The sequence below is a fragment of the Elephas maximus genome, chromosome 8, assembly GCF_024166365.1.
Source record: "Elephas maximus indicus isolate mEleMax1 chromosome 8, mEleMax1 primary haplotype, whole genome shotgun sequence".
Classification (NCBI taxonomy): Eukaryota; Metazoa; Chordata; class Mammalia; order Proboscidea; family Elephantidae; genus Elephas; species Elephas maximus.
The window spans coordinates 16,355,993-16,377,950 of NC_064826.1; the positions used below are offsets into that span (position 1 = coordinate 16,355,993).

General features: G+C 40.3%; 1 protein-coding gene across 4 annotated transcripts in view; it reads right to left on the reverse strand.

Annotated features, from left to right (window-relative positions):
• The window catches only part of EXOC4 (exocyst complex component 4), an 830,068-nt gene that overhangs the window by 589,643 nt on the left and 218,467 nt on the right, over nucleotides 1-21,958 (reverse strand). For all 4 annotated transcript variants that reach the window (XM_049894654.1, XM_049894656.1, XM_049894657.1 and 1 more), the window contains exons 8-9: nucleotides 16,473-16,618; nucleotides 11,698-11,786 (exon numbers count right to left, since the gene is read on the reverse strand). In XM_049894654.1, coding sequence (XP_049750611.1) covers nucleotides 11,698-11,786; nucleotides 16,473-16,618 — 235 coding nt within the window. The remainder of the gene's footprint in view (nucleotides 1-11,697; nucleotides 11,787-16,472; nucleotides 16,619-21,958) is intronic.

Below are 21,958 nucleotides of genomic sequence, written 5' to 3' on the forward strand. Positions count from 1 at the left end.
GTGGCTAGCGGGTTGCAACTGCCAACCTCTTGATTAGTAGCCAAGCGCTTAACCATTGCACCACCAAGGCTCTTTATATTAAGTATGTTGTTGTTGTTGTTAAGTGTCATAGTGTCAGTCATGACTCATATGTACAACAGAAGGAAACAATGCCCGGCCCTGCGCCATGCTCGCAATCATTGGCATGCTTAAGCTCGCTATTGCAGCCGCTGTGTCAATCTATTTCATTGAGGGTCTTTCTCTTTTTCAATGACCCTCTGCTTTACCAAGCATGATGTCCTTCTCCAGGGACTGGTGCCTCCTGACAATACGTCCAGGGTACATGAGACGAAGTCTTGCCATCCTTGCTTCTAAGGAGTATTCTGGCTGCACTTCTACCAAGATACTTTTGTTCATTCTTCTGGGAGTCCATGGAATATTCTGTATTCTTCATGAACGCCATACTTCAAAGGCGCCAATTCTTCTTCAGTCTTCAGGATTCATTGTCCAGCTTTCGCATGCATATAAGGCTATAGAAAATACCATGGTTTCAGTTAGGCACATCTTAAAGTTCTCAAAGTGACATCTTTGCTTTTTAACACTTTAAAGCAGTCTTTTGCAGCCGATTTGCCCAATGTAATCTTCCATGGGTGTTGATTGTGGACCCAAGTAAAATGAAATCCTTGACAACTTCTATATCTTCTCCATTTATCATGATGTTGCTTATTGGTCCAGTTGTGAGGATTTTTGCTTTCCTTGTGTTGAGGTACAATCCATACTGAAGCTGGGGTCTTTGATCTTCATCAGTAAGTGGTTCAAGTCCTCTTCACTTTCTGCAAGCAAGGTTGTGTCATCTGCATAACACAGGTTGTCAGTGAGTCTTCCTCCCATCCTGATGCCCTGTTCTTCTTCATGTAGTCCAGCTTCTTGGATTATTTGCTCAGCATACAGATTGAATAGGTATGGTGAAAAGATACAACCGTAACGCACACCTTTCCTGACTTTAAACCAATCAGTATCACCCTGTTCTATTCGAACAACTGCCTTTTTGTCTATGTACAGGTTCCACACAAGCACAATGAAGTGTTGTGGAATTCCCATTCTTTGCAGTGTTATCCAAAATTTGTTATAATCCTCAAAGTCGAATGCCTTTGTATAGTCAATAAAACACAGGTAAACATCTTTCTGGTACTCTCTGTTTTCGGCCAGGATCCATCCGAGATCAGCGTTGATATCCCTCATTCCACATCCTCTTCTGAATCCGGCTTGAACTTCTGGCAGTTCCCTGTTGATGTAATGTTGCAACCACTTTTGAAAGACCTTCAGCATAGTTTTATTTGCATGTGATATTAATGACCAAAAAAAAAAAAAACCAAACCCATTGCCACCGAGTCAATTCCGACTCATAGCAACCCTACAGGACAGAGTAGAACTGCCCCATAAGGTTTCCAAGGAGTACCTGGGGGATTCGAACTGCCGACCTTTTGGTTAGCAGCCATAGCTCTTAACCACTATGCTACCAGGGTTTCCGATATTAATGACACTGTTCCCTAATTTCTGCACTCTGTTGGATCACCTTTCTTTGGAATGGGTACAAATACGGATTTCTTCCAGTCAGCTGAACAGGAAGCTGACTTCCAAATTCCTTGACATAGGTGAGTAAGGACCTCCAGTACGCCATCCATCTGTTGAAACATCTCAATTAGTATTCCGTCAATTCCTGGAGACTTGTTTTTCACTATTCCCTTCAATGCAGCTTAGCTTTCTTCCTTCAGTACCACCGGTTCTCGATCATATGCTAGCTACCTCCTGAAACGGCTGCACGTCCACCAATTCTTTTTGGTACAGTGACCCTGCGTATTTCTTCCATCATCATCTCATGTATCTTGAATTGTTCAATATTTTCCCCATAGATTCCTTCATGACTTCTTCACTGCAAATATTAAGTGCAGGGCTTAAAATTTTTTTTTTACAAGTTGAAAAGACCCATGTAAAATATTTTTGGCTCACTTTTACAATTCAAATGCATTATTTTTTTTCCTGATTTGTTCTGATGAATGAAGAAATTAATAGAATGCAATTTTTTAAAAATAAGGTTATATACCACCAAAAAGTTCTGAGTAACAACCAAGGATCTTTCTCAAGAGTAAGATTCGTGGGCTTTAAAAAATGGGCCTCATGGTTGTTAGTTTATGCCCTCAAGCTCCATCTTCTGTGACCTCCAGGCTCTTTTCTAGTCCACTGGTTCAGCTACCAGTGTTCTGTCTACTGTGTAGATAGGATTTATAGAAATTAGACTTATTTAGAAATTAAATCCATTTCATATAAATAGATCCCCACATGGAGAACATTTTTAAATAAATTAAATTTCCACATCACATAGATGAAGAGGTAGTACACTCATTAAACAATCTCGGTAAAAGAACATTTTTATTTCCTAAGTGATTTGAAATAAATGCATTAGTCTGTTTGTGACTATGAGGTAACTTTATTTCTTACTTACTTCTTAGGGACAGATTAAAAAATTAGCATTCATAAAACTATTATTTCTTTATAAAACAACTTTTACATATAAGTTCTTTTTTTTAAAGGACTATAAATACACAAAAGAAAAGACATCAATTTTTATACACTATTTACAGCCAAAAACATAAGTGGTAATTAGGAAAGGCTATGCAATTTTTAGAAAAATATGTACTTTTTTTTAATGTTCCCTGCATACTGTAACATAGTTATGGAAAAAGTTATTAAAACAACATTTACAAGGCTACAAAAAATGTTCTAATCAAATGTGCAGATATAAAGCTTTACAAGCACTTTTGCTGTTTAAAGTTGGGGAACAATGTGTGGTATGAGTGCAAAATTGCTGTTCTATACAATGCGCCTTGCTTCAGCCAAAATGCCCCAGGCCCCACTTTAAATGCTGTTACAGGATAGCTTGCCATTTAGGAGATTCTTATTATAAACCCTTTTGTAAAAAGGATAATCAACTCATGGTTAATCTATTGCAAATATTGCCTTATCTTAAGGCAAGGCATCTCCATACAGATTAATTACACCCGCTATCACTAAGTATTCATAACCCCAGTCACAGAAAAACTCAGAAAATTCAGGTCAGGTCAGGAACAACAGACCGGTTTTCCCCGATGTCAGTACTTCCATATTTACTACATAAAGCAAATCCTCTTAGAGAAGTCAATTCTCAAGTGGTTGGTGCTTTACAGGAGATTTTAATGTCAAGGCTATAGAAATGCCATTCATTAAACTAATGGGGATAAAAATGGCACTCTAAAGGTAATATTATTGAGTACAAACAGAAGTACTAAGTAGCCCCAAGACAGAAAAGAAACTGTAATCAAAATTAAGTACACATTTCTACTTGGATCAATGAGAATTAATGTAATTAATTTACTCATTCTTGAGTTTTATTATCCTTAAAAATGAGAGAAAACAAATCACAAGGACTCCTACTCTGTTGATTAAAGCTTCCACAACGTCTCCCAAATAAGTAGGTTTCTTCCTACAAACAAAGAGATATTGAAGATAGAATCCTCCTTCATTATATATTTATATTTAAGTGCCTAATTCAAAGCCCACATTATCCTAGGCACTGGAATAGACCAACGAATAAAGCCAAGGCAAGCATAGGAAATAAACAAGACAACAAAAAAACTAGAGATGTGCATATTATGAAAAGGTGTATGAAGAAAATTTAAAAAACTGCTGTGATAAAGAATCCCAGGACTGGGGGTAGGCGGGAGTATGCTGGAAGAGGTCAGGAAACAATTATGAGAATTGGCAGTAGATGCAGAAATGGAAGTCACATGCACACGGGCACTAAGAAAAGCTTGGTCTTGCCTGAGATGACTGGGCAAGAGCCTATAGAGTGAGCACAGTAGAGATTCCAGGACCAGGCCCTGGGAAAATCCAACAAGTGCTTCGGAAGACTCAGAAGGAGCAGGAAGATGAGAAAAGATCGAGTGAGGCAAATGCAGAAAAGCGAATGCTATGTCTGGCAATATGGGAGTCGCTGGTGACCTTGGTAAGAGCCAATTCAGTGGAACAGTGAGAATGGAATGATCTGAGGAGAACATGACAGGTAAGAAAGGGGAGGCGGTACTCCTAATTCCACAAGGATCAACTTTTAAAAGCATCATTCTAATTTAAATCAATTTAAAACAACCCAAACCCATTAAAACCCTACAGAACAGAGCAGGACTGCCCCACAGGGTTTCCAAGGTGTAAATGTTTATAGAAGCTGACTGCGACATCTAACTTTATACTCACAATACCCCACTGTGGTACTCAGGACTGATAACAGCTCTATTTTTTATATGAGAAAACTGAGCCATAGTGGCAGTGTTTTTAATTTTTTTAACCCTTGTGAGATAATGGGTTCACCGATTATCTTATTCTCCTAAGAACTGTACATTAAACCTGAGATGATGATATTCAAGGTTAGTGCTCATTAAAACTAGTATCTTTCTCAACCTACAACTCTGCTGTCTAATATACAATGAAGCAGCAGAGAGACTCTGAACAACAGGAAGGCTATGATTAACGTAGACACATACACAAGTTAGATCTCCACCTGTTATCTCGCATACTTTGAAATGGCACCCCCACCTCCTCAGCTCCACTGCCAACAGCAGACTATATAATGAACCATCTGTACCCTAACAGTAAGCGCCAATTGAGATGGGTTGATGATACCAAAGACGTCTCATTTTTAAATGTTTTCCTCCCTTGTGTTGTTAGGCTCGGCAATGTTTTTAATTGGGTGATAAATGGAAAATGTTGGCAGGAACTTAACTTGTGTAAAATTTGAGCTTTTTAATATTACTTTGGTGGTCTTTTGAATGGATTTCTTTGCTGTTCCCCTGCTATGGAAGGAAAAGTTGACCCTATGAACCAAACCACTGGGAAGCGAAGCCTGCAGCTACGCGGCATTAACAGAAGAGACAAAAATCTTCTGCCAGACTCTTATGCTTTGACTCAGCTATTCAATTAGACCTGTTCAAGCACAAAGCTGAAATGCAGATCTCACTGTGGTCCTTGGACCAGACAGATTAATAGAATAACTGAAAAAGGACAGCCTTTTAGAGTGATTTCCCCCTCTTTTTTCCTGCTGAAATGTTAAAAGCATTCTTCGGAAAAAAAACTTTTGCTCCTGAATGAAGCAGCATCAAACTTTTACAAAAACTGGCCAGCTGATCTACTCTCTCACAAAGTATGTGCTGTGTTGGCTCAGCGGCATTACTGTTTAATGACTGTCATGAATGGGGTGTGTTCGCTATTTCTTCCCCTGCTAACTCACGATAATGCCCTAGTTTCATGAACACAGGTAAGTGCAATAGAATATTGCTTGAAAGTTCCATATTTCAAATAACTTTCTGAAAGATGGGAAGTTCCTAGTTAGGTTACAGTGATTTCTCAATTAACCATCCTCAGAAAACACAATTCCTTTTAAACTTAGTTGGATTTTAAAATGTTTTCAATTATATACAGCGTTGTTGTCCTAGGCCACACAAATCAAGGGCAACATTTCCATTTAGTAAAGCTCATGTGTAACTACAAAGAATAAAAATATATCTACACATGCCTCTACTTCTCTCCAAACATGACATCTAACAGAAAGCCGTGGAGCTGATGACGGCTGCCAGGGGCCCCAGCATCTCCATTTGGGGTCCTGCCTACCTCAACCTTTTTTTTTTTTTTAATTTTACCTTTGGTGAAAACACACACAGCAAAACCCGCTCCCAATCCACAGTTTCGTATCAGTGAAACTGGTTACATTCCTCACTTTGGATCAACATCCAAGTTACTTCTGTTCTAGATCTCCCTGCCCCCCAACCTTCTCATCTGGGCCTAAAACTAGCTGTTGATCCTTTGGTCTTAGTTTTTCTTTTTTTTAAGAAACACAATACTCAAGGGTGACAATCTTTACTCTTTGGGCTAAACTGTAACTTAGTTTAAAGGTGACTTCAGGGGGGTAGTTTCAATTCAAGGTTTGAAGAGCAGCTCAGGGGCTATATAGCCTCAAGGAATCCTTCAGCCTCAATGGTCCAGTGCCCTGCCAGCTCTTAATGGTGACCTATGGTGCTTTAGGGAAGCCCTGGTGGCGTAGTGGTTAAGAGCTATGGCTGCTAACCGAGAGGTCGGCTGTTGGAATCCACCAGGCACTCCTTGGAAACCATACAGGGCAGTTCTACTCTGTCCTGTAGGGAATTGACTTGACAGCAATGGGTTTGGTTTTGGTTTTTATGATGCTTCAGACTTCACTCTTCATTGCTACACTATTTTGCTTCTCAAGGGCTTCTGGGCCACTGGGGGATCTGAAAATTGTCCCACATGGCAGAGCAGAGTGCTCCCTACTCTCACTGATGCTTGCTAGAAAGAATCTAGTATCAGTCATTTACCCCTGCTGACTAATTATTCTTGTATTTCAGTGAGTGCCAGGTGGTATTGCTGTCCCAGTAACTACATGGTCTACCTTTACATCAAGTGTCAAATGAAAGGCTTTCTCTCCATTAAAGGAATTTCATATACTGGAAGCCAGGCAGAGAGAAATTATGGAGGCTCATGTAAACTCCTCATTAAGCCAACCCTGCAGAGAAATTAGAATTAGGACACTATGAGATGGAAGATCTCTCTAAACCTCGATAACTTTCTACTCCCCTAAGCGGCTGTTCGAACGTGATCCGAAGTCCCAAAGAATGTGTGCTCTGTTCTCACCATGTCCTTCCCTGTTTTACAGCCCACCCTACTCTCCTGGGGACAGCTGTCTGCTAAAGCCTGGGTCCCCCTCCCCCTCACTCCTTGCCTAAGCACAGAGGGAGTCACTCCTTCATTTGTTCCAAATTTAGCTACTCTCTGTACTTCAAGAGTCCAAGATGCACATTTCATGTTTTCTAAAACATACGAAAATATTTTCATATTGAATAAAATGATACCTGTCTTAGGCTGGGTTCTCTAGAGGAGCAAATACATAAATATGTAAAGAGTGAAGTATATACATAAATATACAGAGAAAATTTTATTTCAAAGAAATGGCTCATGCCGTTGTGGAGGCTGGCAAGCTCCAAATCCAGGGGTCAGACGTCAGGCTGGAGGCTTCTCCTGACTCACATGGTTGCAAGAGTTGACCAACTCGAAATCAACAGGTCAGGCAGAAAGCTGCTGGCTCGTGTCCCAAGAACCAGAGGTCCATGATTCTCAGTAGTTTGGTAGATATTAGGTAATCAACCTCAACTTTGTGATCTGATGTGAGCAGCCAATCAGTTCAAAGGGGAGTTTCCTTGGGGTGTGACCTGCATCCAGTATACATGGATATTCTGGCAAAGCTCATCCACTCTTGATCCTGCACCCAACTTGTCATCCTCTGACCTCTGGTTCTTGGGAAGTGAGCTGACAATTTGCCATCTGACCTGCAGATTTTGGGATGTGCCAGCCTCCACAACCCTGTGAGCCAGGAGCTTTCTGCCTGACCTGCTGATTTTGAGTTTGTCAGCCCATGTAACAACATCAACCAGGAGAAGCGTCTAGCCTGATGCCTGACCCATGGATTTCGGACTTGACAGCCTCCACAACTGTGTGAGCCATTTCCTTGAAATAAATTTTTCTGTATATATTTATGCATATGCTTCACTAGTTCTGTTCCTCTAGAGAAACCAGCAAAAGATATTTTGTACTGGGAGTGGGGTTGCTACTCTAACAGATACATAAAATGTAAAAGCAGTTTTGGGATTGGATAACAGGTAGAGGCTGGAAGATTTTTAAGATGCCTAATTGTAAAAGCCTAGATTGCCTTGAAGAAACTGTTGGTAGAATTATGGATGTCAAACACAATTCTGGTGAGGGCTCAGAAGGAAGTGAGAAAAGCCAAAGAGAAAGTCTCTATTGTCGTACAGAATACACATGGCACCAAAATGTGGATGTTAAATGTGCTTCTGGTGAGGCTTTAAAAAGAAATATGAACACGTGATTAGACAATGGAGAAAGGGCAATGCTTTTTATGCAGTGGTAAAGAACTTGTTTGAATTACGTTCAAATGTTTGGTGGAAGGCAGAACTTCTAAGTGATAAACTTGGATATTCGGTTAGGGAGATTTCTAAACAAGATCTTAAAGGGGCCGCATGGTTTCTCCTTGATGCTTATAGTAAAATGCGAGAGGAAAGAGATTGACTTAAAGATGAACTGTGCAAAATGTAAACGAAACTTAAAGATTTAGAAAATTCTGTTGTACAAACTAAGGACACATGCTCTAGAATTTTCACCAAGGAAATGGCTACACAATCTTTTGTTAAAGAGATTGTGCCTGTGACTGATGGATCTAACCAGCTTAGACTGAAAGGGACAGAGAAAGAGTGAAAGGAGAGAATGCTGTCTCTTGGAATTTTACAGGCAGGAAACAGGCCAAGGGAGCTACATCTGTTGTCCTCCAAGAAAATAAAAGAACAATCTCCAGAACAGCTCAGAGATCAGCAGAACTGCTAGAAAGACCAAGGGAAGCAGAGCTGCCTGGGTCTCAGTAAGGCCACGACCTCAGGGGTATCCAAGGATGAGGCCACTGCCTCTGAGGTCTCACAGAGTACAACCATGGCCTCCTAGGTTTCAAAGAGTCAGATCTTCACCAACTTGGTTCCAGGGTGTGGGGCTGCCATTAAATTTGGCAGTGCCCAAAGCTGAAGGGGCAGGTCTGCCACGTCCAAGGGGCAGAAGAACAGGGCCTCCCAGGGCCAAGGGGGTAGGTCACCACTCAGATGGACTAGGAGAATGGGGCCACCCAAAGTCGAGGGAGCAGAGTTGCTGTCCCAGGAGCTGAAACCCAGGACTGAGAGGCCTCCATCCAGAATCCAGAAAGCAGGACCAACACCCAGAGTCTGAAGGGCAAAAGCCTTGCCCAGATGGTCCCAAAAAACAGAGAATTATTACCAAGCCTTGAGAGCTAATGTAAATTGTTCTGCTGTGTTTGGGACTTTCTTGGTGTCTATCATCCCTTCTTCCCCTCCAATTTCTCCCATTTGTAATGGAAATACCTACCTTATGTCTACTTTGGAAACAGATAACTTGTAATGTAGATCTCACAGGTTCACAGATGAAGAAGAATTTTGCCCCATGATGGAATACACCTAAAGTTTCACCCATATTTGATTTAAATGATTCAGAAAATGAGATTTGCAACTTGCAGTTGACTTAAGACTTTTAGGATGGTATGATGGGGTGAATGTGTTTTGCATGTGGAAAGGACATAAATTCTGGGGGGTATAATGGCGGAATGTTACGCATTCAACTGTGTCCCCCCAAAATATGTGTTGTAATTCCTAATGTGGTTATAATCCTATTTGGTAATGGGTTATCTTTATCGTGTTATAAGGCAGGATTAGTGTAGGGTGTGTCTTTATTCAATCTCTTTAGAAATATAAATGATTAAGCAAGCAAGCCAGCTAGCATAGATGGGGGGAGAGAGATGCCAAACCACATGAAGCTCACCCAGGAGCAGGAACTCTAGGATCTTCCTAGAGAGCTGGCAGAGAGAAAATGTTGCCCTGGAGCCGGCGCCCTGAATTAGGGCTTCTAGCCTCTTAAGCTGTGAGAAAATAAATTTGTTTGTTAAAGCCACCCATTTACAGTATTTTTGTTACAGCAGCACTAGATAATTAAGACAATAACCCATTCTTCAGGAGCCCTGGTGGAGCAGTAGTTAAGCACTCAGTTGCTAACCAAAAGGTTGGTGGTTTGAATCTACCAGTCCCTCCATATGAGAAAGATGTGGCAGTCTGCCTCCTTAAAGATTTACACCCTTTGAAACCCTAGGGTTTCCTGGGGCAGTTCTACTCTGTCCTATAGGGTCTCAATTAGTCAGAATTGACTCAGTAGCAATGGATTTGGGTATTTTTTTTTTAACCCCAGTGTCCTTTTCCTAATATCATAGAAACATGCCCTGTCTTAGTCATCTAGCACTGCTATAACAGAAATACCACAAGTGGATGGCTTTAACAAAGAGAAATTTATTTCCTCACAGTAAAGTAGGTTAAAAGTCCAAATTCAAAGTGTCAGCTCCAGGGGAAGGCATTCTCTCTCTGCCAGCTCTCGAAGAGGGTCCTTGTCCTCAATCTTCCCATGGTCATGGACCTTCTCAGGTACAAGGGACCCCAGGTCCAAAGGACACACTCTGCTCCTGGTGCTGCTTTCTTGGCGGTATGAGGTCATCCGGTCTCTCTGCTTGCTTCTTTTATATCTCAAGAGATTGCCTCAGGACACAATCTAATCTTTTAGGTTGAGTCCTGCCTCACTAACACAACTGCCACCCATTCTCCCCCCTTAACAACATAGAGGCAAAATTTACAACACATAGGAAAAGCACACAATACAGAGAATCGTGGCCCACCCAATTGATACACACATTTTTAAAGAAACCAGTGCCGTCGAGTCGATTCCGACTCACAGCGACCCTATAGGACAGAGTAGAACTGCCCCATAGACACACATTTTTAGGGGGACATAATTCAATCCATGACATGCCCCTATGCTTTTACTTCTGGAAACCACATATATGAGCTAAGGAGCTACTACTGTGATATGAGAGAGCATAGCAGTCTCTAAAAAAATGTACAGGCATTCAGTTTAATAATGAAGATCAAAGAAAGAATAATGATGAGATGGTCTTTAAATCATAGCTGATGAGTATGATTACCTTATACTTGATGAGTCTTCAAAAATAAACATTTAGTTGTGTAGGTTAGTCACTACAAAATGTTCCATGTACCCTCAATACATCAAAGACAGTAAAAGCGTTTTTACTCATCCGTCATGGCGAGAGCCAAGAGGTCTAGAAGAATTTAAATAATCACTCCTTTCTCTCAACTCTTCTAGCCATTTTATGCATACCATTTACTTAGTCGTTAGCATTTACTTTATTTTAAAATAAAATTCATATATATGTATATATGCTTTACTTTTGCAACTGGACCTTAAGGCTGTATCTTTTATTTCTTTGTACCCCACTTCCATTCCTCCACACTGCCTAGGATAATGTCTTATACTCAGCAGGGAGCAGGCCTTCAACAAATCTTTCTTAATTGATTACATTTACCATGATTAATAGCCTTCTATTAGAGAAGGAAATGTTATTGATTTAATTTATCTTTATATACCTACTATCTTTACCACATAATTTATTTTCTAAGTATTTTCTTCTGCATATTAAAACTCTTTCTGAACCACACCTGTATATCAAATATTCTGTGTATCAAAGTTATGTTGATTAGACCACACTATTTAGAGGCAACCATTTTCCCTTTAAATAATACCTGAAGCTGCATTTGCCCTATTCCAAATCTCAGATACTCCTGCCATATTTTGAAAGACCTCAAAAATAAGAATGAACAGTAACAGTGGCAGCCAGAGAAGACTGGTGTCCTAGAGGGTAACTGGCCTTAAGCATCCTATCTTTAAGCATGAGGAGTCTGACCTATCTCTTTTGCTTTCAGCTCCCACTTGAATGGTGGCAGGACTATAAATCCTGTGGCCATAGTAATAGTTTTAGCTGCTTGGCAACAGATACTGGGAAATTATAGAAGAAACAGATTATCAAGTCTTTAAAATTTTTGTTATCTTGCAAGGATTTGTGAATGCAGACCACAAATTTATTTGCTATAAAAGCTTCGGATCACCCTCCAGAAAACAACTGTTTCCTGAGAAATTCCAATCACCCACCTTGAAGTTCTCCACTCCGACTGTAGAGCTCCCTTCTCTGTTCTCGCAGATAGGCGCTCATACTGATGGCATGGGAGGACGATTCAAACCTGTAACGAAACGCAGGGTTAAAAAAAGATTATGTAGTATTATGGATTGAATTGTGCCCCCCCAAAAAAATGTATGTCAACTTGGCTAGGCCATGATTCCCAGTATTGTGTGGCTGTCCTCCATCTTGTGACCTGATGTATTTATCCTCTGTCTTGTAAAGCCTAACCTCTATGATGTTAATGAGGCAGAATTAGAAGCAGTTAACGAGGCAGGACACAATCTACAAGATTAGGTTATATCTTGAGTCAATCTTTTTTGAGATATAAAAGACAGACATGGGCAGAGAGGAGAGGACCTCACACCACCATGAAATAAGAGTCAAGAGTGAGTGCCTCCTTTGGACCTAGGGTCCCTGTGCAGAGAAGCTCCTAGACCAGGGGAAGATTGATAACAAGGACCTTCCCCCAGAGCCAACAGAGACAGAAAGCATTCCCAGGAGCTGGCACTCTGAATTTGGACTTCTAGCATCCTAGACTGTGAAAGAATAAATTTCTCTTTGTTAAAGACATCCACTTATGGTTTATCTGTTACAGCAGCTGTAGATGACCAAATAGATGGTGCCCAGCTCTGTATTCCAAAAGTACTTGCCTTTAGTCTGTATGATGTTCCCTGTTGTTCCACGGCCAAGACATTCTGGCTAGATTGTGTCAGGGCAGGGACAACTGCCAAAGACCTTGATTTATGGATGATATTCCTAGCTAACACGCCTACCTCTACAACATCACTTGGATCTTCTGCTTATTCTCCGTTTCAACTGGTACAACTCTGATCTGCCCAGCTTTGTTTCACCTCCAGACCTCCATCATCCTCTCCTATGCACACGCTCCAGAGCATCCTATAAAGTCAACTGAATTAGGCTGTTATTCAGCTCAAAAGTCATCACCAACTGTCAGCTGCCACCGCAGAAATACTGGCTCCTTAGAGCAGACTCTTGTCTCCCTAGTTAGAGGACAAGGATCAGGGGCAAGCTGGAACTGCTGCTGAATAACTACACTAAAGCAGCAAGGCAGCTATAGCCTCTCTCTAAATGTCCTGAAAAACAACACAGTTTGGAAATGGCTGGCAGTTTTTGACCTGAAGCCTACCACATAAAATACTCCCCAAAATACCAAACTACAAAATGTGTGGTCATAGCTACCCAGAGACTGTTTTCAAGGTCAGAAACGCAAGTGATAGGCTCACGATAAAGAACGGGTCTCTAAAAGCTGAAACAATGAATACTAAAAAGAAAAACAAAGAAAAGTTAAGACAAACTTGCAGACAGGAGAGGGGGGAAAAAACAGGTAAAATTAAGACTATATCGAACAGAAAACCCGTTGGTGTGCTAAGAAATTCCATTTTGAACCTGAAGTTTTCAAAGGTAGGCTAACAGGCTTAGAAGAGGAGAAATCCCTCTAGAATTACTGTCACTTAGGCGTAAACAGCAACATTATGAAACAGCAACAGTGACAATGGGACAGACTTCTGCCACGAGGAAGGAGCGCTGTCAGTTCCTTAATTACACCTTCTTTATCCATTCCTTGGCAAGGAAGATGAATACCAAGATGAATGTCAGTCTGAGGGAAACACCTGGGTTACTTCATCCTGTCCTTGTACCCTGCCAAGAACTGAGAGGACACTAATAGCCAGAAGGAAGAAAAGTATGCAGTACTTCAAAAGTGCCACCTGCCAGTCAAGTGCAGAAAAGAAGCCACTGACCTCCAAAAAGCATGCCGGCAGCCATTGATCAGAGATGGCAAGGGAAAAAATAAACTCTGGGGCAAAGAATAGAGAGACTCACGTTGTGCAGTAAGAAGGGACTTAAACACACTTAATTAACCTTAAAAAACCTTAGCTAGGGGCAATTAGAGAAGGGTAATAAAGATCTTCACAGATGTGATAAAAACGAATTACAGCTTGCCAAAATCTTAATCCTTTATGACCTGATGTATTTTTGCCACTCAGAAATCCTTTTTTTGTTTACAGCAAGTCACAGATTGATACGATCTTATAGTAAAAGAGGCATCTGAGATTATTCAGTTTCACTTCCTTATTTTATGGCCAAAGGCACTGAGGCTCACCAAGACAAGAGACTTGCCCTGGCTCACAACACTCATTAGAGTAGAACCAAGATTAGAAGTAGGCACATCTGTAATGATGGTCTGACTGTGTGGCTGATGTGCTTTTATTACTTACTACCCAATCATGATAAACGTATAACAATTATTTGTTTGTTTTCAAAAATTTGTATCTTTCCAATGCCGCAACTTTAAAGGATTGACAAAATGTTAGAAAATGTATGTTGTGGTCTAAGGCTTAAAGTTACGGGTGAGGGTTGAAAGCTTGAAATCTGAAATCCCTTAAACCTGTTCTCCATAACATACCTAGATAAAGAATGGTAGGTTGAGCCAGAAAGAAAAGGCCCGGTTATTTGGCATCTGTCACCTCTATCAGCCATCTCTTCCTTCCTTGCTGGCATAGCCCCTATTTTATTGGGATTTCTGCTTCCTTGTTTCCTCTTTACTCAGCCATGTGCTCAGGAAAAATGGCTCCTTCTCTAGCTCCAGCCTTGGCACCAGAGACGAACAATGACTTGTTTAAGACAATCTCCGTGGTTCCCTTCTCCTTGCCAGTGAGTGTAAGATCCAATCCTAGAACTTGAGGGGGACTTGCAGAGGACCTTGCTCACTGACAGGAAGCTTTTTTTCATTGATAAAAGAAGATTCTTGGGAAGAACCATATCCTGTTTCCTTGGTGTCTTGGTCACCTAATGCTGCTATAACAGAAATACCACAAGTGGATGGCTTTAACAAAGGTAAGTTTATTTTCTCACAGTCTAGTAAGCTAGAAGTCCAAATTCAGGGTGCCAGCTCTGAGGGAAGGCTTTCTGTCTCTGCTGGCTCTGGAGGAAGGTTCTTGTCATCAATCTTCCCTTGGTCTAGGAGCTTCTCCCGGCAGGAACCCTGGGTCCAAAGGATGCACTCTGTTCCCAGCACTGCTTTCCTGGTGGTATGGGTCTCCCTATCTCTGCTCACTTCTCTGTTTTATGTCTCGCAAGAGATTGGCTTAAAACACTATCTAATCTTGTAGATCTCATGAATATAACTGTGGCTAATCCATCTCATTATCATCATAGTGATAGTATTTACAACACAGAGGGAAATCATGACAGATGACAAAATGGTAGACAATCATACAATACTGGGAATCATGACCTAGCCAAGTGACAGATATTTTGGGGGGACACAATTCAATCCATGACACTTGGCATCACCATCTTTACTGGACCAGCACTGATACAAACATCACTAACATGTTCAGGATGATAAGGCTGAGAGATGGAAAAGGGCTGGCTCCTTCACCATATTGTAGTGTTGAATTAAGGAACTCTCCCATGTGTGAGACAATAACTTTCCTATGGTTTAAGCTATGTGGTGTTACTTGCAGCCTAAAGCGTTTTAACAGATATTGCATCTAACTTCTGAATAAAACCTAAGCAAAAGAAACACATTCAATAAACAAAATGGGTTTCATTCAGGCAGAAGGGTACAAACTAAATCTTTCTGCAAGGCCACAAGATTAAATGAACTGCTGAAACCTTCCATAATGATTAAAAACTCTGTGAATCCATGATAAAAACAAACTTCAAAAGTGAATTGGTAAAAGGTACTGAAGCTTCAGCTATTCAAAACAAATGAATTCAAAATACTGGGATGATATTTTTGTAGTCACTTCACATGCTTGGATTTATATTTATATTTTACTTCTTAAATATCTATTAACCCCTCAAAAGAGCACACAGGTCTGGAATTAGGCTGCCAAATTTTAATTCTGCTTCTACTACTTGCTAGCTACATGATCTCACATAAGTTACTTAAACTCTTTTGTGTCTCAACTGTTTATGTGTAAAAGAGGATTAAGTTTAGAGCAAACACCGACAAGGTAGTAAGCAGTAAATGAGATAACCCACGAAAATGGCGCAGCACCTTAGCTAGCACTTAGTAAATACTCAGTGTTAGCTATGACTGCTCCTGCTAAAATTTGGTATAATCTGAATTAAATTACACTTCTATGTGATTTTTTTTGAGAAACTTATCTAGCACAGAGCCTGGCACATAGCACAAGCACTGAATCAATGGTAGCTTCTGTTGTTATTAATGCTGATATTAATATTACTGTCAGTTGTTACCCAGAGTCACACGCTTTGGGCACACGGCCTGGTGGGGTTAACTAAGATAGTAATTAGATACAAAGAACTTCAAGATTGTTCCTTTATTAAATATAACCACGTATAACCCCATGCTACTTACACAAGGAGATTTGCATAACGTTATTAACAAGAGTTGCCTCTTGGCACTTGGGGCTTTTTCAAAGGCTGAAATAGTTCATTTCCTTTTATTTCATATACAATTCCCCAGAAACAACTTGAGAGTTTTATTTTCCATCATTTCATATAAGACTCCTAGAGACAAATTCCAGAACTTTTTATTAAAAGTCCTGGATAGTCCAGTTACCATACTCCAAAAGAGCCACTTCCCCTTGCAGAAAATAACAGTACACAAGAGTCAATACTTCACTTCCTATAAACAACTTCAAATCAACTTTAACTGGAGAAAGTAATTGCTGTCAGTAAAGTAGAAAGTCATCCTACTCGGGATCTAAGACACTTTCGCACCAGCCATCCTAGAAGCAGGCCCAGTACTTACTTGAAAAGAGAATTCTTTGGCCTTTGAGGTTTCTTCTTGGCAAAAAAAGCTGCAAACTCACGTCCAGAGCTGGCATAACTTAGTTGAGCTGATGGTTCAGAGGCCGTACGAGTATTTTTCATGTCCAAGTACTCAGTCAATAGCATCTGTGAACCAAATCAACAGCTTAATACCCACAACTATAATGTGGTGCAATTAAGAAAAACTAATTTAAAACCATGAAAATCTAACTCTAAAACTTCATTCTTGAAATCCAGAAATATATTAACTTGGCCATTCGTTTTTCTAGTTGAAGGTCAGGGGAAAGATTCACTCTTGTTGCTACCTATTCCTAAAACTAGGAACAGGGTGTGGTGGGCATTTGAAAATGGGGGTAAAAGGAATTATTTTATTGAGTGCCTACTATGTGCTAGGCACTGTGCTAAGTTGACAAATATCACTCAGTTATAATTTAACCCATATTCCAGACTACGGCAGCATCCGCAGCAATGGCACAGTTACTGGGTGCTCTCTCTGTTCTGGGCAAGGGGGTAATCCATTCAGATGGATTACCTCATTTAAAGCACAAAATTTTATCAGGTAAATTAACAGATTACAGATAAGAAAATGGGAGCACAGAGAAGTTCAGGAGTTGCAAAAGTGAACCCTGGTGGACAGACACAGAGTCCATGCTGTTACCCTTCACTCTAATATAGCACAGAGATCACTACTCTAACAAACCTGTCAACAAGATGTATCGTAGGTTACAGGAAGCTCAATAGTCCTGACAAAGAACTTCTAAGGTCACTGCTCATCTGAAAGTTTCAAAGCAAGAAAACCAACAACTACTTTTTTGGTCTAGTAGGTCCTGCTCATAAAATCAATCCATTCTAGAGCCACTCTAGGGCCAGGGCTGGGATCATCTGTTCCACTATTTCTATGGCCAATATTCTAAAAAGTTAGCATTATTTGAAAGAAAATAGCAGATCCAAACGGAAATTACCACAGCTCCTAAGAATATCTAACCTGGGCCTAAAGCACATCAACTCCTATAATCACTCACCACATTTAAAATTTCAAGATATCCAAGTAAATATAGGCAAGCATTTCTACCCATGACTGAAGTAAAAGCTTTTCAGAGACTCAGGGTCCCATATAAGCATTCGTTCCTGCCATGTATATGCAAGTATGCATTCAGTGAAGGTTTGAGGACCGTTTTTAGCAACATCAAAAACCGCTTTTATGAAGCACCTCATGAACATGGTGCAGCCCCAAGTAAAAGTTCAAAGCAATTTTGTCTCTACAATTTTTTTTTTTTTTTATAAACACATACACATTACTGAGCACTTACCAAAAACCAGAAATCTATGGAGTCAAAGTTACTATCTACTTTTTAGAGATAAAGAAACACAATCAGTGGTATTAAGAAACTAGCCTAATTAGACAACAACAGGCCAGGATTCAATGCAACTTTAGTTGATTCCAAAACATGTGCCCTTAACCACGATATTCTACAACCACTAAGAGCATACAAACTGTCAATAAGAACAGGACTATGGATGGCACTAAACAGGTCTGATTTATTTCACCTTCTGTACAATAAAGACTGCACTGGGAAAGTCTAAAACACGTTAACAGATTAGTCAATGTTCTTTATTTATTTATGAGACCACTAGAGTATTATTCAGTGTGTTGGTGAAGTAACATTGAAAAATAAGATCTCTATTAATACATCACCCAAACTGTCCACTAGTCAGGGAGAATATTGAGTTGGACCTCTACTTTAGTTAACAACTCAAACAAGGGGCTCAATTACACTGTAGATTTGGCACTGCTGCTAGTAACATGATTTTCAGCAATCTGTCGTCAGAAGAAGGCTAGTAAACCAGAATGGAATTTCAAATTGATGCAATGTAAAAAGATGTCTACAAATGCACTGGGTCTCTCAGGTGTTGGTTTAAATACCAACATGACAGAGATGAGCTTTTACCAAAGAATGAAGACACACTAAACCAAAAAATTCTTTTGAGGTATTTATTGTCCTAGAATTCAATGATCGGCCTTGTATAATAAAATAGGCCTTTTTCCAGCACCCACAATAATGAAAAGAACGTACTTCTAGAAGAAACCCTGGTGGTGTTGTGGTTAAGAGCTACGGCTGCTAATCAACAGGTCGGCAGTTCAAATTTACCAGGTGCTCCTTGGAAACCCTATAGGGTAGCTCTACTCTATCCTATAGGGTTGCTGAGTCAGAATCAACTCGCGGGCAATGGGTGTTTGTTTGTTTGTTTGTTTGTTTGTTTGTTTGTTTGTTTGTTTGTTTGTTTGTTTGTTTGTTTGTTTTTGGTACTTTTGGGAGGGTTCCTAAGGATAACCTAATCAACAGAAGGGCTTAGGCTATGTTAATGACCTCCAAATTTCAATCATAGGAGCACTGTTAGAAGACAACGCAGCTCATGTGACAGCAATCTGTTTCAGGGCTGATTCAGTTCTATGGCAAAATACACGGCTCACATGCTAACACTCACAGTCATCATGGTTAACACACATGCTGATTACATGAACTCACAATTATAATAGCTTCATATATTAACACTCATTAAATTATGGTTTACTCTAATAATTTCCATTAAAAAGAATCCTACACAGTATTTACTGAGCCTCCCTTCTGAATAAATCAACTCATGTTTGGATTAAAGCGTTAACACATAAATCAAACATTTAATTTTTATTAGTCCCACAATCTACCACTTTGATTCCTATAAATACAACAGCAAGATTGAAACAATGCTGTTGCTGTTGTTAGGTGCCATCGAGTCGGTTCCAACTCATAGCGACCCTATGTACAAGAGAACGAAATACTGCCCGGTCCTGAGCCATCCTCACAATCGTTTGCTTGAGTACACTGTTGCAGCCACTGTGTCAATCCATCTCATAAAAACAATATAACAGTATTTTAAAAATTAAGACCTCGACTTAAAATTGCTAAACGCGATCAGGTTTCCCCATAAGGTTGCTGGCAAATGGAATGTTGACAAAGAGAAAACAGAAAAAGTTCAGTTATATTTTCAAGATAGCAGTCTAATTTCCTCCATTGTATAAGGACTACAACATTCCTCAATAAGAAAACCAAAAGCAAAACAAACACAGTAATTTTGAAAATGAAATGGCTGCCTGCTTAATTATACTCATTATCAATGGTAATTGTACAGTTAAAACCACCATTAGGATGGTCGTGAGAATAATTTCTTACTTTAGTATTTGGAGTCAAACAGACCCACCAAAACATTTCAAGACTATCCAACACCTGATGGGTAAAGCCAGGCTTAAAGAGCGCATGTTTAACTTTTTTTTTTTTTTCCTCTCTTTGACCCAACAAGAGTTCTTAACAACAACAACAAAAGTTTTAGTGGCTTTCAAAAGGATATTTTTACTCATAGTAAATTAAACATATACTTAACACATAAAATATGCACAGTATTGTGTTCAGTATAAAAACAGGACACAAAAATAAATCCCATCCTAAATGTGCTCATCTAGTAACGGGCAGATGAGTGTACAAGGGAGAAAGTGGTAACCTAGTAAGTATCAGGACAAAGAAACCGCTGCGAGCATTTAGAGGAAGGTCAGATTGTTCCTAACTAGGACCAAAAAAGGTTTCAAGATGATGGTGCTATACTCCCAAAACCCACTGCCATCGAGTCAACTCAGACCCACAGCAACCCTCCAGGACAGAGCCGATCTGTCTCATCCGGTTTTTACCAGGCTGTAAACCTTTAGGGAAACAGGCTGCCGCATCTTTCTCCCGGGGAGTGGCTGGCGGGTTCGAGCCACACAACCTTTTGGTCAGCACTCGAGCTCTTAACCACTGCACCAGGAGGGCTCCAAAAAAGAAACAGTGCTGGGAAATCAGAAGGATATAAATAAGTACCAAGGTTTTTGTTTGTTTGTTTAATTTTTGAGTTTATTTTTTTCTGCTTCTAATTAGCTCTTCCATTCCCATGGGTGGGGGATGAGATCTAGAAAGTGAACCAAAGTAGAACTTAAATGATTTTCACGAGCAACATGTGCTCCATTCAGATGTTAGCAATCAGAGTCCACATGCATGGAGAAGGCGACCCCATACAGAAGGAAACCAAGGGGGGTTCTTCAGCTGTGAGGTTTTATCTTCTCCAGGAGGTATTATCTCTACCTTCTTCTTTCGAGAAGTTCTTTTTGCAGTGGTCTTGTTATGTCACTTACCCTTGGTCTTCTGATGACAACTAGCTGCCTCTACCTTCGCAATACATATAAACTTGTAACAGATGCCCGTGGTAGGCTACACCTTTCTTATATTCTTCTCTCTCTGGAGTTCAACAAGGCACCAGGAGCCTGACACTCATATTAACACTATCAAGTTTGTTGTTGTTAGCTGCTGTTGAGTCGGTTCCGACTCAGCAACCCTATGCACAACAGAACGAAACACTGCCCGGTCCTGCGTCATCCTTACAATCGTTGTTATGCTTGAGCTCATTGTTGCAGCCACTGTGTCAATCCACCTCGTTGAGAATCTTCCTCTTTTCCGCTGACCCTGTACTCTGCCAAGCATGATGTCCTTCTCCAGGGGCTCATCCCTCCTGAAAACACGTCCAAAATATGTAAGACGCAGTCTCACCACCCTTGCCTCTAAGGAGCATTCTGACCGCACTTCTTCCAAGACAGATTTGTTCGTTCTTTTGGCAGTCCATGGTATATTCAATATTCTTCGCCAACATCACAATTCAAAGGCATCAACTCTTCTTCGGTCTTCCTTATTCATTGCCCAGCTTTCACATGCATATGATGCAATTGAAAATACCATGGCTTGGCTCAGGGGCACCTTAGTCTTCAGAGTGACATCTTTGCTCTTCAACACTTTGAAGAGGTCTTTTGCAGCAGATTTGCCCAATGCAACGCGTCTTTTGATTTCTTAACTGCTGCTTCCATGGCTGTTGATTGTGGATCCAAGTAAAACGAAATCCATGACAACTTCAATCTTTTCTCCGTTTATCATGATGTTGCTCATTGGTCCAGTTGTGAGGATTTTTTATTTCTTTATGTTGAGGTGTAATCCATACTGAAGGCTGTGGTCTCTGATCTTCATTAGTAAGTGCTTCAAGTCCTCTTCACTTTCAGCAAGCAAGGTTGTGTCATCTGCATAACGCAGGTTGTTAATGAGTCTTCCTCCAATCCTGATGCCCCGTTCTTCATATAGTCCAGCTTCTCGTATTATTTGTTCGGCATACAGATTAAGTAGGTATGGTGAAAGAACACAACCCTGACACACACCTTTCCTGACTTTAAACCAATCAGTATCCCCCTTGTTCTGTCCGAACAACTGCCTCTTGATCTATGTAAAGATTCCTCACGAGCACAATTAAGTGTTCTGTAATTGCCATTCTTTGCGGTGTTATCCACAGTTTATGATCCACACAGTTGAATGCCTTTGCATAGTCAATAAAACACAGGTAAACATCCTTCTGGTATTC